General features: G+C 49.4%; 2 protein-coding genes across 6 annotated transcripts in view; one reads left to right on the top strand and one right to left on the bottom strand.

The window, feature by feature from the left end:
• Nucleotides 1-1092: 1092 nt before the first annotated feature.
• On the bottom strand, nt 1093-12251 carry SIRT4 (sirtuin 4). 2 transcript variants are annotated; one of them, XM_081892529.1, is made up of 5 exons: nt 12049-12251; nt 9862-10370; nt 7242-7536; nt 4199-4389; nt 1093-1304 (listed from the first exon to the last, which is right to left on the bottom strand). In XM_081892529.1, the coding sequence occupies exons 2-4, from the start codon at nt 10368-10370 to the stop codon at nt 4237-4239; spliced, it is 957 nt and encodes a 318-aa protein (XP_081748655.1). In that variant the 5' UTR covers nt 12049-12251; the 3' UTR covers nt 1093-1304; nt 4199-4236. The 2 variants fall into 2 exon arrangements, with proteins under 2 accessions (XP_081748655.1, XP_081748654.1); XM_081892528.1 differs by having other exon boundaries at nt 4195-4389; nt 12049-12247.
• A 3744-nt stretch (nt 12252-15995) lies between these two features.
• The window catches only part of AIFM3 (AIF family member 3), a gene marked incomplete at its 3' end in the record, with an annotated part of 50228 nt that continues 48706 nt past the window's right edge, over nt 15996-17517 (top strand). For 2 of the 4 annotated variants that reach the window (XM_081892373.1, XM_081892372.1), the window contains exon 1: nt 15996-16381. The remainder of the gene's footprint in view (nt 16382-17517) is intronic. The other 2 variants (XM_081892374.1, XM_081892375.1) reach the window with 1 other exon arrangement.

The following is a 17517-nucleotide window of genomic DNA, read 5'->3' as shown; positions in this document are numbered from 1 at the left end:
AAGTAAGATCCTAGTCCTCATTGTTCTAAACAGATAGCAGATTTAAATAGGAATCTGCTTTACACCAAGTCAGGTCCATCAACCCAATCTGGAGATTCAGCCCCAAGAGCTCCTGCAGGCACAGGAGATGGTCTACCACTGAGCTGCACCCTTCCCCTGAAAATGAAGTAAGTTTCTAGTCCTCATGGCTCTCATTTAGAGCAGATTTCAAAAGGCACCGGCCTTATGCTGAGCTGCAGCCCTTCCCCTATCCTTTGCTGTTGTTTTTTTGTTTAGTCGTTTAGTCATATCCGACTCTTTGTGACCCCCTGGACCAGAGCACGCCAGGCACTCCTGTCTTCCACTGCCTCCTGCAGTTTGGTCAAACTCATGCTGGTAGCTTCGAGAACACTATCCAACCATCTTATCCTCTGTCGTCCCCTTCTTCTTGTGCCCTCCATCTTTCCCAACATCAGGGTCTTTTTCAGGGAGTCTTCTCTTCTCATGAGGTGGCCAAAATATTGGAGCCTCAGCTTCATGATCTGTCCTTCCAGTGAGCACTCAGGGCTGATTTCCTTCAGAATGGAGAGGTTTGATCTTCTTGCAGTCCATGGGACTCCCAAGAGTCTCCTCCAGCACCATAATTCAAAAGCATCGATTCTTCGGCGATCAGCCTTCTTTATGGTCCAGCTCTCACTCTCGTACATCACTACTGGGAAAACCATGGCTTTAACTATACGGACCTTTGTTGGCAAGGTGATGTGTCTGCTTTTTAAGATGCTGTCTAGATTTGCCATCGCCTTTCTCCCAAGGAGCAGGCATCTTTTAATTTCGTGACTGCTGTCACCATCTGCAGTGATCTCCCCTATCCTAGTGTTTCCCAAACAGAGGTCTCCAGCTGTTTTTTCAGACTACAAATCCCATCATCCCCACCCACTGGTCCTGCTAGCTAGGGATGATGGGAATTGTAGTACCACCATACCCTTTTGAAAAAGAGCATTTGGAGGCATACCCTTCCGCTAAGGCAGAAAGATTTCTCCCCTCTCCCAGCCACCGGTAGCCATTTCCTCTCTGCCAGATCCGCAGCAGAGGCCATACCACGGGAAAGCAGCGTGCACCGGAGGTTTCTTTTTAATTCACACAGCATCTCCCCGTACACAAAAGTTGTTTAGGCCCCCGTCGGCTGAGAATCAGGACCTGGGTTTTCACTGTCCTCCTTCTCCTCGTCTTTGCTGCCTCTGAACTTGGCCAGCACAGGCGTGTTGAAAGCGGACGTGGGGCTGGGTGAGCTCTGGGAAGATGTGGCGGCGTTGCTGGCAGCGGCCCTGGAAGGAGAGAAAACACGGCAAGCGGTGAAGCTGGTCCATCTGCGGCCCCCCCCCCGGTAGGTTGCAAATAAAGCTAAACAGCATAAAGGACATAAGGAGAAACTCGCTGCATCAGGCCAGTGGCCTGTCTAGTCCAGCCTCCTGCTCTCACAGGGACCAAATGCCCCCAGGAATTCAGGATAGACTGCCCCTAGACCTGGAGGTTCCAGGAGAGCATAAGGAGAACCCAGCTACTGTGGCAGGGCAGTGGCTCATCTGGTCCAGAATCCTGTTCCCACAGTGGCCAACCTGGTGCTCCCAAGGGGAGCCCACCATCAGGACCCAAGTGCAAACTTGATGTTTGAAGATTGTCCACAAAAGTGGCCACAATTATTTTTTTTAATGTCATCTGTACATTGCAAAAATAGCATAATATTTTTGCAATAATATCTACAACATATGATTCATTATTAGTGGCCAGTGTACAAGAAGAAGAAGAAAAAGAAGAAGAAGAAGAAGAAGAAGAAGAAGAAGAAGAGTTTGGATTTGATATCCCGCTTTATCAGTACTCGAAGGAGTCTCAAAGCGGTTAACATTCTCCTTTCCCTTCCTCCCCCACAACAAACACTCTGTGAGGTGAGTGGGGCTGAAAGACTTCATAGAAGTGTGACTAGCCCAAGGTCACCCAGCAGCTGCATGTGGAGGAGCAGAGACGCGAACCCAGTTCACCAGATTACGAGTCCACCACTCTTAACCACTACACCACGCTGGCTCTCGTCCTTGGTCCTTGGTTTAAATAAACCAAGTGGATTAAATAAAAATAGCAAGTGGAAACACGACAGAACTGCTCAGCTCTGTTTTGTTTAAAGCTTCCTATCTTTTTAAAAATTATTTTTTGGTCAAGTGGCCGCAATCTTGAACTGTGCTGTTAAACTGGGGTGTGCCTTTCCAGGTGATAAAACCAAATGTAGCGTGCAAGAGATTGAAGAGGACAAAATTCTCTCTCTTGCATAGATTGGCCATGGGAGAGGGGCTTTTTAGCTGTGATTCCTGCATTGCAGGGGGCTGGACTGGATGACCTTTGGGTGCCTTCCAACTCTACAGTTCTATGATTTGAATCCATCGGTTCAGGTCCTCCCCTCAGAACAGCAGGAAGCAAGCTCGCTCGACCTTCCATGTGACAGCCCTTCAAATATTTGAAGGTGGCTATCCTGTCACCCCTCAAAGCTGAAGGACCATGGAGAGCTCCAAGTGAGCCACTTGCTCCAGCAAAACTTGAGCTTGGACTAAGCCTGTACATGAGGGATGGAGAAGCTGTAGCCCTCCAGGTGTGGTACTCCAGTTCCCTTCAGCCCCAGCCAGCATGGCCAGTGCTCAGGGATGATGGGAGTCCAGCAACATCTGGAGGACCACATCTTAGCACCTGTTGATGTGTGGGTTGAACAGATTGAGGAAATGTGCATCAGTGAGGTCCTTCAGCTTTGAGCGGTGACAGGATAGCCACACATGGAAGGTCGAGCGAGCTTGCTTCCTGCTGTTCTGAGGGGAGGACCTGAACCGATGGATTCAAATGACAAGAATGGAGATTATGACTAAACATCTCCTACTTGGCTACTGTAATGCACTCTATGTGGGGCTACCTTTGAAGGTGACTTCAAAGTTGTTGTTTCCAACTAATTCAGAATGCAGTGGCTAGATTGGCGACTGGGAGCAGCTGCCTGGATCACATAATACCGGTCCTAAAAGACCTACGTTGGCTCCCAGTACGTTTCCGAGCACAATTCAAAGTACTGGTGCTGACCTGTAAAGCCCTAAAGAGCTTCAGCCCTATTTACCTGAAGGAGCATCTCCACCCCCGTCGTCCAGCACAGACACTGAGGTCCGGCACTGAGGGCCTTCTGGCAGTTCCCTCATTGTGAGAAGAGAAGTTACAGGGAAACAGGCAGAGGGAATTCTCTGCAGTCGTGCCCACCTTGTGGAACGCCCTCCCATCAGGTGTCAAGGAGATAAACAACTATATAACTTTTAGAAGACATCTGAAGGCAGCCTTTTTTGGGAAGCTTTTAATGTTTGATGTTTTGCTGTGTTTGATGTTCTAATTTGTTGCAAGCCGCCCAGAGTGGCTGGGGCAACCCAGTCAGATGGGTGGCATATAAAACAACAACAACAACAACAACAACAACCTTAGAAGACGGTGGGCTCTCCATTGTTGGAGGTTTTTAGCGAGAGGTTAGATGGTAGTGGCACCTGCCCTGTGGAACACCCTCCCACCAGATGTCAAAGAGAAGAACAACTACCAGACTTTTAGAAGACATCTGAAGGCAGCCCTCTTTAGGGAAGCTTTTAATGTTTAACAGACTACTGTATTTTAATACAGTGGTACCTCAGGTTACATAAGCTTCAGCTTACATAAGCTTCAGGTTACAGACTCCGCTAACCTAGTAATAGTGCTTCAGGCTAAGAACTGTGCTTCAGGATAAGAACAGAAATCGTGCTTCGGCGGCGCGGCAGCAGTAGGAGGCCCTATTAGCTAAAGTGGTGCTTCAGGTAAAGAACAGTTTCAAGGTAAGAACGGACTTCCAGAACGAATTACGTACTTAACCCGAGGTTCCACTGTACTTTGTTGGAAGCTGCCCAGAGTGGCTGGGGAAACCCAGCCAGATGGGCGGGGTATAAATAAATTATTATTTATTCTTCTTATTATGGTTACCTGTCATGGATTCTTTAGCTGTGCCTCCTGCATTGCAGGGGTTGGAATAAATGACCCCCAGGGGTCTCTTCCAGCTCTACTATTCTATGATTCTGAATTCTGATTCTTCCCTGGCCTCATGCCCTTTGAGTTCCAGCACCAGACATGACCAACTGAGGGCCTAACTCTGCTGGGCTGCAAGTGTGTGGGGATACTTACCTACCCCAGAGAGGGGTTGCTCCCCAGGGGTGTCGATTTGGGTCACTTTAGGACAATCAGAGGCAGCAGCTCCCCGCAACGAGAATTCAGTTTCAGAGTCACAAAGGAATCTGCCCTGGTCGGGCCAATGTTGACGACGGCCATCGGTATCTTCCCATCGCGGGCCGCCAGTGCAAACTTGTACGCCGAGTATACCTGTTGAGACACGTGGCAGGAGATGGTCAGGCAGCCCTTTGATCCTCAGTTTTCAAATGTTTTGGAAGTCAAACGGGCTTCCGGAACAGATTACAGTGGTGCCTCACAAGACGTAATTAATCCGTTCCGCGAGTCTCTTCGTCTTGCGGTTTTTTCGTCTTGCAAAGCACAGCTATTAGCGGCTTAGCGACTTAGCGGCTATTAGCAGCTTAGCGGCTTAGCGGCTTAGCGGCTATTAATGGCTTAGCGGCTTTAAGAAAAAGGAAACAAACTCGCAAGAACTCGCAAGACGTTTCGTTTTGCGAAGCAAGCCCATAGAGAAATTCGTCTTGCGGAACGACTCAAAAAACGGAAAACTCTTTCGTCTTGCACGTTTTTTGTCTTGCGAGGCATTCGTCTTGCGAGGTACCATTGTACGTTCGAAAACCGAGGTTCCACTGTATTTGCTGATATTTAATTTTAATAGTTACTTTTAGATTCCAATGGATTATTGAATGTTGCTTTATTTGACATGTTTATTTTAAAGTTATTGTGACATTTTTTGTATTGGATCAGACTGCTATTATTAATGTTCGATGTTTTATTATGTTTTTATATGTATCGGAAGCCGCCCAGAGTGGCTGGGGCAACCCAGCCAGATGGTCGGGCTATTATTATTATTATTATTATTAATAATAATAATAATAATAGAGGGAGGGGAAAGAACAGGTCCATTGCAGCGAGCTGGGTGCCACCAATGTTACATTTCTATGATTCTATGAAACAATACATGGTGGCAGACAATTAAATTAACATATATATGTTCTATGGAAAGATATCATCTGCTACTTTGTCATTCCAGAATTCCATGAGCAAAGGCATGGATAATTATTGTAATTTTTATCTCTATTATGTGCTTGCTTTATATACAAGGCTGTTTCCCTGGTTTTCTTCTGTAATCGTGGGTGATTGATTCTTTTAATTGATTTTTTAAATTTACATTTCCAAGATTGGGCAATGCATAGTTTTGCTGCTGTCAGCAAAGTTTGCAGTAGTTGGAGATCAACAGCCGGGACCTTGAACAGAAAACTCTCTAAACAAATTGGCCCAGTGGGGACTGAGCACGCACAGCACCTGTGAAACACTGGCTAGCAATCAGAACAGTCCTCAAACCTTTTGGAGCTGGGCGCACATTTGGAAATCTAAGCCACTGTCCTGGGCACCGCAAAAATACCCATTTCACAGAAGAGAGACTGATAATGGAGAATATTGCTGCCTGCCCAGAAAAAAGCATAGGAAATGCCAGATAAAACACAGACAAAAAAATAAAAAAGGAGGTGGGCAACAGCATTCCTTAACCAGGCAACCCCCCCCGATCAAACAACAAAAAGTTATAATATCTAATTTTTAAAAATTGGAAGAGGAAGGATGCCTTGCGGGACACAGTCTGGGTGTGTGTGTGTGTCTGTCTGTCTGTCTGTGTGAAGGCGGTGTGGTGCCCACAGCTGCTACGTTAGGAACCTCAGACGCAATGTTGGAGACCTCAGAGTTATAGAGAAGAGGGAGGTGTGGAAGAAAACCAGGGTGGTGGCAGGGAGAGATTAAAGAATAAATTGACCTACCCAGTCCTCTACAGCAGAAGGGGCTGTTTAACTGGCTGGCAAAAGCTCCTGAATGTGAGATAGGGAGTGTGGTTGTTGTTGTTTAAACAAACAAACAATTAAATCGGAACTGTTTAAAACAGTTTAAAACGATGACAGAAATAAGGTGGGTTCTAAAAATATACACTCAAATGTCCAACGACAGGGTGAAGAGGTGTGTGTTTCACAGCTTAGGGGCCACCACAGAGAAGACCCTCTCCTGGGCTGCTGCCATCCTGAGCCTCTGAAGGTGGAGGAACTACCAAGAGGGTCTCCTCTGCCCATCTCAGCCTGTTTAGACACCTCTTAGAGGCAACCTCTTTTGCTTGGGCTTTCCACAGTTTTTAAAGCTGGACTGTGTTCCTTTAGGAACATAGGAAGCTACCATTGATCTGTCTAGCTCTGTACTGTCTACACTGACTGGCAGCAGCTCTCCAGGGTTTCAGACACAGAGCCTTTCCAAGTCCAGCCTGAAACCCGGGACATTCTTCATGCAACGCAGATGCTGTAGCCCCTGAGCTACGTTGTGGCTTAGAATGTATTTTATAATGATGAGTTTAGTGGTTTGCTATTGATGGTTTTATTGCAGTTTTCAATTTCTGTAGACCACTTCAATATCTCAAAAATAAAAATCTTTAGCAGTCTACAAATGTCATTAAATATATAAATGTTGCACCCTCTGACCTATACAGGACAGTGAAATAAACCTTCCTCTCCACTCCCTCTTTAAGAACTCAGGAAGGTTCAGACAGATAGGAGACCATTTAAATAGCAAGACGTAACTTGAAAGTATCTACTGTTAACTAGCTCAGGACCACAATACCTCAAGGACTGCCTCTTCCCATATGAACCTACCCAGAGCCTGAGATCATCTTCTGAAGCCCTTCTTCATGTGCCTCCTCCTTGAGAGGTGCGGAGGGCGGCAACACGAGAACAGGGCCTTCTCTGCAGTGGCTCCCTGTCTGTGGAATTCTCTCCCCAGGGAAGTTCGTCTGGCGCCTTCATTAGATTCATTAACCCACAGCGCCACCCGCGTCCCATTTTGTACAGATAACCGAGACAAATTTTGGGAACATGGTATATAAACCCCGCGGTTCTGATTCAGAGAACTGTATGCTCAATCCAGCTAAATCTGAACCTGCCTTTGCGGGGTGGGGGGTGGGGTGGGGGGGAGAAATCGACCACCGCTCCTCTGCTCCCAGGTCCAGCTCCTCGCTGGCTGTGGGCACCCACCTGCAAAGAGGACCCCGCCACCAGGACCGAATCGGCCTCGCCCAGGCGCTGGTACACAAAGTCCACTTTCTCCTTGCTCACGGAATCCCCAAAGAACGTCACGTCTGGTTTGAGGTTCCCGCCGCACTTGCCGCACGGGGGGACGAGGAAAGTGCGCACCTCTTCTTCGGACAGGAAGACGTCGCCGTCCGGGGCCACCCCATGCGCCTCGGCTCTCCAGGTGGGGTTCAAGGCCTCAAAGCGCTCCTGGAGGTCAGTGCGGGGCGTCCGGTCTCCGCAACTGAGGCACAAGACCCTGTGAGGCAACATAAAAACATGAGGGCCTGCTGGATAGAGCCAAATGGGGCCTATGCAGCATTCTGTTTTCACAGTAGCCTATTGTCTCGTTTAATTCAGCTCTGAGTTTTTTGTTAGAGCCATAAGGACTAGAACAGGGACCAGCAAACTTTTTCAGCAGGGGATCGGTCCACTATCCCTCAGACCTTGTGGGGGGCCGGACTATATTTTTTGGGGGGGGGAGGGAATGATGCAAGAGCACCACGAGCCCCGTGGCTGCTTACCTGTGTATTGTGAGCGGCAGGGGCTGGAGCTTGCAAAAGGGCTCTAGAGAGGCGCTGCTTAAAATGGCGGTCGCTCAAGCGCTGCTGCTGGCACCAACAAAGCCCAGCCCCCTTCCTCCTCTAGGCAGGGCAGGGAGAAGCCAGGAGGAGGGAGGGAGGAGGCGCCACCGCCGTGTGAGGGAGAGGGGAAAAACGTGTATACTGGCGATTCACGCAGTGATTCCCAGACCGTCCGCAGACCGGATCCAGAAGGCAATTGGGCCTGATTGGGCCCGTGGACCTTAGTTTGCCGACCCATGGACTAGAATCTTAATTTATTTTAGGGGATGGGCTGTAGCAGTACAGACAACACTTCCGTTCAATGGACCGGTGGTCTGATTCAGCCTGGGATAGGTTCCTATTTAAATCAGCACTTTATTTATAATAACGTAAGAACAGCCCTGCTGGATCAGGCCAATGGCCCAACTAGTCCAGCGTCCTGTTCTCACAGTGGACAACAACATGCCTATGGGAAACTGGCAAGCAGGATTTGAGCACAAGGATTCTCCTTCACGCAAGCAGTATTGAGAAGTGTTGCTGCCTCCCACTGGGGGGGGGGCAGGGCCTAGCATTCCCGGCTAGTAGGCATCGACAGCCCTCCCCTCCATGAATTTGCCTTTTAAACCCATCTAGGTTGGTGACTGTTACTGCCTCCTGTGGGAGAGAGTTCCATAGTTCAGAACCATGAGGACTGGAGTCTTGCTGAATTTATAAGAAAAGGACCACTGTTCTATAGCAGACCGCCTACTCTGCATGCAGAAGGTCCCAGGTTCGATCCCCACCATCTCTAGGCTGTGGCAGACCTACATTTTGGGGGGCCCCGAAGCGCGAACTGTCATGGGGACCCTTTCACAACCAGCAATGAGGTCTGGGTAACCGTTGTTTTCTTCTTCAATGAGGTTGTTCCACCACAGATTACCCCACTTTTGCAATGTCTGTGCTAATGCCTTTGAAACTTTCGGATTGTTGAAATATATGCAACAGAAAAATAATCAATTGTAGTCCTGCGACTCCAAGCACCCAGTCAGATGGATAGCATATAAATTGTTGTTGTTGTTGTTTTCATTCAAGATCAAATTGTAAAACAGCAACAATAACAACCACAGGATGCATTTTATTTTGTTTTTAAATTTATTTATTTGGTTTCTCAACTTAAAATTTTATAGAGATATATCAAACATAAATCATAAAAACAAGATTCCAAGGAATATCCTGGACTTCCACCCTCCCCTTTGTGGGTCCTATTATTAGTCACTTCCTCCTGCATCTTTTATGATAATCCAAACCCTTTACCTCTTCCATTGTGTCCAGAATTCACCATTAAACTACAAGTGATATTACAATCCTACTAATGACTTTAAGTGTTTACAATGGTCTTTAACTTCATCTGCCATTCTTCTCTGGTAGGTACTTTATCTTCTTTCCATCTCTGGGCCGGCAGCAGTGTGTATTTTAAAGGCACTTGCAGTGGTTACTTTTTATATCTCTCTATGGGACGCGGGTGGCGCTGTGGGTTAAACCACAGAGCCTAGGATTTGCCGATCAGAAGGTCGGCGGTTTGAATCCCCGCGACGGGGTGAGCTCCTGTTGCTCGGTCCCTGCTCCTGTCAACCTAGCAGTTCGAAAGCACGTCAAAATGCAAGTAGATAAATAGGTACCGCTCCGGCGGGAAGCTAAACGGCGTTTCCGTGCGCTGCTCTGGTTCGCCAGAAGCGGCTTAGTCATGCTGGCCACATGACCCGGAAGCTGTACGCCGGCTCCCTCGGCCAATAAAGCGACCCCAGAGTCGGCAACTCTGGGGCAACCCCGGACCTAATGGTCAGGGGTCCCTTTACCTTTACCTTATGGTCACGGCAATGCAGACCAATCACTCGCCCCTTTTATTTTTCAGCAAGGGGATTTGTGGGGCCAACAATCCCCCCCCAACTGCTGTTCACATCTCCAGGAATAGCTCATCCCAGTTGCAAAGTTGCACTCCCCTTCTTCCATCAGCCAGCCTCCCCATTGCCACTCTCCCTAACCTGTGGATGCAGCCGTGCAGCTCGGTCAAACACTGGCTGCCAGCCTTGGCGTGCAGGGCATCTACGTTCTGGGTCACCAGCCAGTGCAGTTTCCCCAGTGCCTCCCAGTTCCTCAGGGCCAAGTGGGCGACGTTGGGCTGGTGGGCCGAAAACTGGGGCCAGCCGACAAAGTTCCTGGCCCAGTACTTCTGGCGGGCCCGGGCACTCCGCAGAAATTCGGCGTGCTGGACGGGACGCCGATCCGTCCGGGAGTAGAGGCCCACGCCTTCAGAGCGATAGTCCGGGATTCCAGATTCGGTGGAGATTCCTGCTCCGGTCAACACAAACAGCCTCCGGGCCCTGCTCACAAACTCTTGCAGCTTCTGGACTTCCGCCGGGTCCAGGGGAGGACTGGCGGGAACAAAGGCCAGGGTCTGGTCAGCCTTGGCCACGGAGGAGTGGGAGCCACGGCAGTGAAGTCCACGGATGGACCATCCTTCCAAGACCTTCAGGAGAGAGGTAACGCTCATCTAGGTGAGGACAGAAGGGGACAGGTGAGGACTGCTGTTTTCAAACTCTGTTCACATGGCTTTTTGTTCGGAGCCGGCCTGACCTTTAGGCAGACTGGATACTTGGGGTGGAGGCTCCTGAGCTTCGTCTCAGGCAACAAAACACATTGGGCTGGCCCTGTTTTTTGCCTCAAAGGCTCGGGGTGGTCCCAAGAATTTAAATTCAGAGTTGGGGAACGTCCAGTGCTATCATCCCCAAGCACTGGCCACATTGAGAGTTGAGCTGTATCTGGAGGGCCACAGATTCCTCACCCCAGCATTAGGCTGAAAAAATGACAAGCTCCAAGCTCACTAAGTGGCCGAGGGTGGGCTTGGACCATAGGTGTCAACTTTTACCTTTTCTTGCGAGGAATCCTATTTAGAATAAGGGAATTTCCCTTAAAAAAAGGGAAACGTTGACAGCTATGGCTTGGACCTGGGTTTCCCTGAACCACGACACAGCACTTGTTTAACTGTGTGGCACAAGAGCACCACTGTGATCTCCTAGCCTGGACGGGCATCTCACTGGAGGGCATCTGGTTAGGGGAAGGTGCTCAAAGCTTTAAAACGGTTTTTAAGTTCCAAAATCGGACTGCGTTCTCAATGGGAGGTGCTGAGCCTGTGAGACTTCGATTTGTTCATTTGTTTTATTGAATTCATCTCCTAGCTTTTGCTCCAAGGAGCTCAAAGTTGCGTATATACTTTTATCTTCACAACAACTCTGTATGGTAGGTCAGATTGAGAGCAAATGGCTGCCCCAAGTGAGCTTCATGGCTGAGTGAGGATTTGAACTCTGGTCTCCCAGATCCTTGCCTGATGATCTAGCCACTAAGCCACAATCGTTCTCTCATGCCTACTCAGATTGCAGCTTAAATTGGCTATTATTATTATTATTATTATTATTCATAGCTCTGTTGGTTAGAGCGTGCTGCTGATAATGCCAAGGTTGCAGGTTTGATCCCCATAGGGGACAGTTTTATATTCCTGCTTTGCAGGGGGTTGGACTAGATGATCCTCAGGGTCCCTTTCAACTTTACTATTATTATTATTATTATTATTATTATTATTACATCATCACCCTCCTTCTATAGATTGGCAAAATCGAGGGGACAGAGAGACACCCCCTGTTTCCAAGTTCTTTTATGACAATGTTACCTATTCCATTTCTTCACTGCTTTGCACAAGGAAAGATCTCCGAAACCCACTTGATAATCAATTAAAAACACTTAAGAGGGAGAGGGAATGAAATGAAAGATTCCTAAAAGTGCTCATCCAACCAACGAGAACTATAAAAGGGCTTAGGATTTTTAAAAGACATGCCCCTCGGTAGCTTAGGCAAAGGTTATAGGGCAGCGACCCCATTAAATCTAATGTTGCCTCTGGGGCGCTTGGGGGGAGGAACATCAGAATTTCCCTTCTCTACCCCCCCCAGCTGCATTTCGGACTTGGATCTATTTTTGTCGGTGCAGCAGCTTTCTGTGAGTGCAGAGGATCGCCGCCTGGTTATGTAACTCTCGCCCCTATACATGTAACCAGCCAGGGGAGGGGCAAGCAGGAGAAATGGGCATCCTCTGCAAAGGGGACCTGGACCATTTCTCTCCCTCCCTCCGAATGGCGCGTCCTGGGTTTCACCCCGCGGTAAGCGACACGCGACCCTCACCTCGCGCTGCACCCCAGAGGGTGCAATTGACCTCTATCGCAGCCGCGCGGAGGGCCGAGGAAGCACAGCCTGCTGGGGGATGCAGTTCTCGCAGCAGGCAGGCGGAGGGAACTACAACTCCCACAATGCACCGGGTGCGTGAACAGCTGCAGGCTGGTCGGGCTGGGAAAACCTGCTTTTGCCCGGGTGTGGTTTTTGATCACATTTCAAAGCCCGGTTGTATTGTGAGATCAGAGGAGCCGCCGGGTTCTGTGGAACTTGGGGAGGTTCTGGAAGGGCCTTCTCCGACCTGCCGCCCTCCGGACTTCACCTGCCGTGATCACCTCCAGCCAGCATGGCGAGGGGGTGGTGGGAGTCGCAGTTGACAACATCTGGAGGGGAGTTTAAATTTGTTTATTTAATGCATTCGCAGCCCCCACCTTTTCTCTCTGAGGAGGTCGAGGTGGCGTGCATGGTTCTAGGTAAAGGTAAAGGCACCCCTGACCATCAGGTCCAGTTGCGGACGACTCTGGGGTTGTGGCGCTTATTGGCCGAGGGAGCAAATCAGCAAGGGATCAGAGCAGTGGCGTAGCGTGGGTTGTCAGCACCCGGGGCAAGGCAAATAATTTGCACCCCCTAACCCATGGATTTGCGCCCCCTAACCCGTGGATTTGCGCCCCCTTACCCGTGGATTTGCGCCCACTAACCCTAACCCCCAGATGTTGCGCCCGGTGCGGCCGGCCCCCCCTGCCCCCCCACGCTACGCCACTGGATCAGAGCGCAGCTTTGGGGACTGGCTCTGTTTTATATATACGTATGTTGTTGTTTAGTTGTTTAGTCGTGTTCGACTCTTCGTGGCCCCATGGACCAGAGCACGCCAGGCACTCCTGTCTTCCACTGCCTCCCGCAGTTTGGTCAAACTGCATATATATATATATATATATATATATATATATATATATATAATTTTAAATCAAATTTTCTGTTTTACAATTTCAAATACTCATTTTACATCCTTAACATATCCATGACTTCCCTTCTTCTCTCTCCATGGTTCATTTTACATATCTTAAATCCCTGCATATTCTACAAAAACTATACCAATCAATATGCCATTATTTCATTCATCAAAACTTATTTACACTGTTGAATTTATCTTAATGCTGCCAGCGTTTTCAGCTGTACACAATTATTTTCTGCATATTCAATAAACATTTTCCAATCTTCTTTAAACGTGTGTTCTTGTTCTCCTATTCTATATGTTACGTCTGCAAGTTGTGCATGTTCGGTCAAATTAAGTTGCCATTCTTCTTTGGGACCTCACTCGTTTTCCATTTTTGGGCTAAAGGATTGGCTCTGTCTATTTTAGGGGTGCTCTAAGCCTGAGGAAGAAGCCGTAGCTAAGTGACAGAACAGCTGCTTTGCATGCAGAAGGTCTCAGGTTCAACCCCAAGCAGCATCTCGATGTAGGGATGGGAGAGGGAGGATCCCTCTCCAAAATCCTGGAGGGCTGCTGTCAGTCAGTCTAGACAGTGCTAAGCTAGATGGACCAGTAATCAGACTCAGTATAAGGCAGCTACCCATTTAATTCAGCTCTGGGTTTTTTTTTGTTATAACCATAAGGACTAGAATCTTAATTTATTTTAGGGGAAGGGCTGTAGCAGCACAGACAACACTTCACTTCAAAGAATCAGTGTTCTAATTCAGCCTGGGATAGGTTCCTATTTAAATCAGCACTTTATAAGAACATAGGAAGAGCTTGCTGGATCAGGCCAATGGCCCAACTAGTCCAGCATCCTGTTCTCACAGTGGCCAACCAGATGCTTGTGGGAAACTGGCAAGCAGGATTCGAGCACAAGAGCATTCTGCCCTCTGGCGACTGGGAGCGGCCGCCGAGACCACATAATACTGGTCTTGAAAGACCTACATTGGCTCTCAGTGTGTTTCCAAGCACAATTCAAAGTGTTGGTGCTGACCTTGAAAGCCCTAAATGGCCTCAGTCCAGTGTACCTGAAGGAGCATCTCCACCCCCATCGTTCTGCCTGGGCACTGAGGTCCAGCGCTGAGGGCCTCACTGTTCCCTCACTGTGAGAAGCCAAGTTACAGGGAACCAGGCAGAGGGCCTTCTTGGTAGTGGCACCTGCCCTGTGGAACGCCTTCCCACTAGATGTCAAAGAGAAGAACAACTACCAGACTTTTAGAAGACATCTGAAGGCAGCCCTGTTTAGGGAAGCTTTTAATGTTTAACATACCACTGTATTTTAATACTCTGTTGGAAGCCGCCCAGAGTGGCTGGGGAAACCCAGCCAGATGGGCTGGGTATAAATAATAAATTCTATTCTATTCTATTCTCCTGCAGTTCCCAGCAACTGGTATTCAGAAGCATTGCTGCCTCTGACAGTGGAGGCAGAGCCTGTCCATCTTAGCTAGTAGGGATTAATAGCCTTCTTCTCAATGAATTTCTCCAATCCTCTTTAAAAACTATCTAGATTGGTGGCCATCACGGCCTCCTGTGGAAGTAAGTTCCGAAGTTCAGAACCATGAGGACTAGAGTCTTGGTTTATCTTTACGGAAAGGACAACTGTTCTATAACAGACTACCTACTCTGCATGGAGAAGGTCTCAGGTTCGATCCCTGCCATTTCCAGACTGCGGGGGACCTACATTTTTGGGGCCCCTGAAGCTTAAACCATCATGGGGGCCCCCTTAGCAACCAGCAACGACGTCTGGGTAGCTGTTGTTATCTTCTTCAGTGGGGTTCTTCCACGACAGATCACCCCACCTTTGCAACATCTGTGCTACCATAGGAAGCAACGCCTAGGGTCCATGGTCCCTTCCTCCTCCTATAAAATATTTGAGGGCCCCGCCCCCCCATTGGATGGGCATTCCCATCAAATGGTGTGTCGTGTCTTGTGATTGATCATGTGGGGCGGAGCTTACCTGAGCGCCCCCCCCAATGTTTTATTCAAGTTGGCACCCTTGTGTGCTACTGACTCGCAGACTTTGGGATTGCTGAAATATACGGTATACAACAACAAAATTAATCAATATGAGTTGTGCGACTCCAGTTGAGTCTACTAGACCCAGTGCTTTTTTTCTATATAAAAAAGAAAATGTTTAGGTGTACTCTCATTTTTCTACTCGAATTGAAATAATGCTCCTGGATGAGGCCCAACTTAGATTCACAAAATGTTTAGGGGTATGCATCCCCCCGCCCCCCCAGAAAAAAAGCACTGACCCCAAAATTTTAAGCCATGTGGACTTAAGTTGCTTCTGGGGGTCCTCTGGGATCGGGGCCCTGAAGATTAATATTCATTAAAGGTAAAGGTAAAGGGACCCCTGACCATTAGGTCCAGTCGTGACCGACTGGGGTTGCGGCGCTCATCTCGCTTTATTGGCCGAGGGAGCCGGCGTACAACTTCCGGGTCATGTGGTCAGCATGACTAAGCTGCTTCTGGCGAACCAGAGCAGCGCATGGAAATGCCGTTTACCTTCCCGCCAGAGCGGTACCTATTTATCTACTTGTACTTTGACCTGCTTTCAAACTGCTAGGTTGGCAGGAGCTGGGACCGAGCAACGGGAGCTCACCCCGCCGCAGGGATTTGAACCGCCGACCTTCTGATCGGCATTCATTAGATTCATTAGTTTCCCAGTAAAACTGCCCCTGTCTCCAGGAGACTCCCGAAATCACCGGACCAGTCAGCACAGACTATTTTGAGCCCAGTGGACCAGGGTTGTGACTCAGGCAGCTTCCTGTGGCCTTATGTAACCTCTTGTCTCCCTCTCTCTCTGTGTCCTGTGTTCCTCTTACGATCTGATCTTCCTTGCCAAGCACCAAGGGATGCTCCCTCGCTCCCTGGCTGTCCCGCTGCAGCGGTGAAGCGGTTAAGTCACAGGGAGCACTCCTGGGTCCGCTTCTGACCCTGGAGCCTAGGGCTGTCTTCTCAGCCACCGCCAGGGGGGCTCTGAGCTGTCAATAGCCTCTCTCTCTCTCTCTCCCTTTCTCTCTCTGTCTGCAGGTGCCTTGGAAGTTTCATGCAGGACCCGGAGTCTCCCTCCGTCTTTCCCCAGCCTAAAGTTTTTTGGGGCTGCAGATGAGCAGCAGCTGCTGGCGCCGGAAGGAAGCCTTGCGGGACTCCGGCCAAGTTGGCACCTCCTTGGCCCATTTGGATCAATACTGCAGGGCTGGGGCGGGGGGGGGGGAGACAGAGGAAACCCGGCCTCCCTCTCTGCAAAGACCCAGAAGTCCAGGCAGGAGCGAAAGCAGCCTCTTCCACAGCCTCTGCCTCCATCCGGCAGCTGATGCCAAGGCTGATGCCCAATTGCTTGCGCGCCTCACTGCTCTCCCTGCCCAGGTAAGGCGAAACCCTCCCAGCTGGAGGAAGCAGGAATTAAGCGGGTAGGTGGGAAGGATGCAACCCAGAGGCTTTTCCTTCGCACCCCGGATTCTTGGTGTGTGTGTGAGGAGCGGGGGGAGGTGGAATCTAAGAAAATGATTCATTTCTTTTTTGGAAATCTCAGCTAAAACATAGCTTCTGTGGTGCATATGATGAGAGATGCCTTGATTGAAATCTTCAGCTGCTGGGGACAGGAATAATCCAGCCTCTCTCTGTGTGCGCTCCCAAAAAGCTGCAGTGGTCCCCCCCCCCTCCCGTTGTTTCGGCTCAAAACCTCCCCTGTGCTGCAAACAGCTGCGCTGCAACAAGGACAACATTTTAATTGCTTCTCCCACCCCCCGCCACTTTCCCCTTTTTCTTTTTCTTTTACTCCTCCTGCTCTCTGCTGACCGGCAGGGACTCGGACCCGTCCGCTTCCAGCCGGGTAATAAACAGGATCCCTTGAAAGGCTCTCTCTCTCTCGCCTGCGGTTCATGATGGACACCGCTCCTGCGTAAATCATCCTTGGTGTGTGTCACGAAGTAGGAACACAGGAAAGCTGTCTTGTACGGACTCAGAGCGCTGGTCTATCTAGCTCAGTATTGTCTACACTGACTGGCAGCAGCTCTCCAGGGTTTCTTTTGGGGGGGGGGGTGTCATTACCTGGAGATGCTGCCGGGGCTTGAACCAGAGACATTTTGCATACAAAGCAGATACACTTCCGTTGAGCTACAGCCCTTCCCGTAATGCACAGATGCATAGGAACCTGCTTTGTACTGAGTCAGAGAGCGGTGATCCTTCCAGCTCAATGTAGTCTGCACTAACTGGCAGCAGCTCTCCAGGGTTTCAGGCATCCCTGCCTGGGGATGCTACTAGGGATAGAACCTGGTTCCTTCTGCTCGCAAGGCAGGTGCTCTACCAAGGAGCTACAGCCCTCAGTGGCGTAGCGTGGGTTGTCAGCACCCGGGGCAAGGCAAGTAATTTGCGCCCCCTAACCCGTGGATTTGCGCCCCCTAACCCTAACCCCCAGATGTTGCGCCCGGTGGGGCCGGCCCCCCCTGCACCCCCCACGCTACGCCACTGACAGCCCTTTCCTTAAAAACAAATCAAGATTC

This window comes from Podarcis melisellensis (assembly GCF_964234715.1).
Source record: "Podarcis melisellensis genome assembly, chromosome: 16".
Taxonomy (NCBI): domain Eukaryota; kingdom Metazoa; phylum Chordata; class Lepidosauria; order Squamata; family Lacertidae; genus Podarcis; species Podarcis melisellensis.
This window is presented reverse-complemented; position numbering and strand designations above follow the sequence as displayed.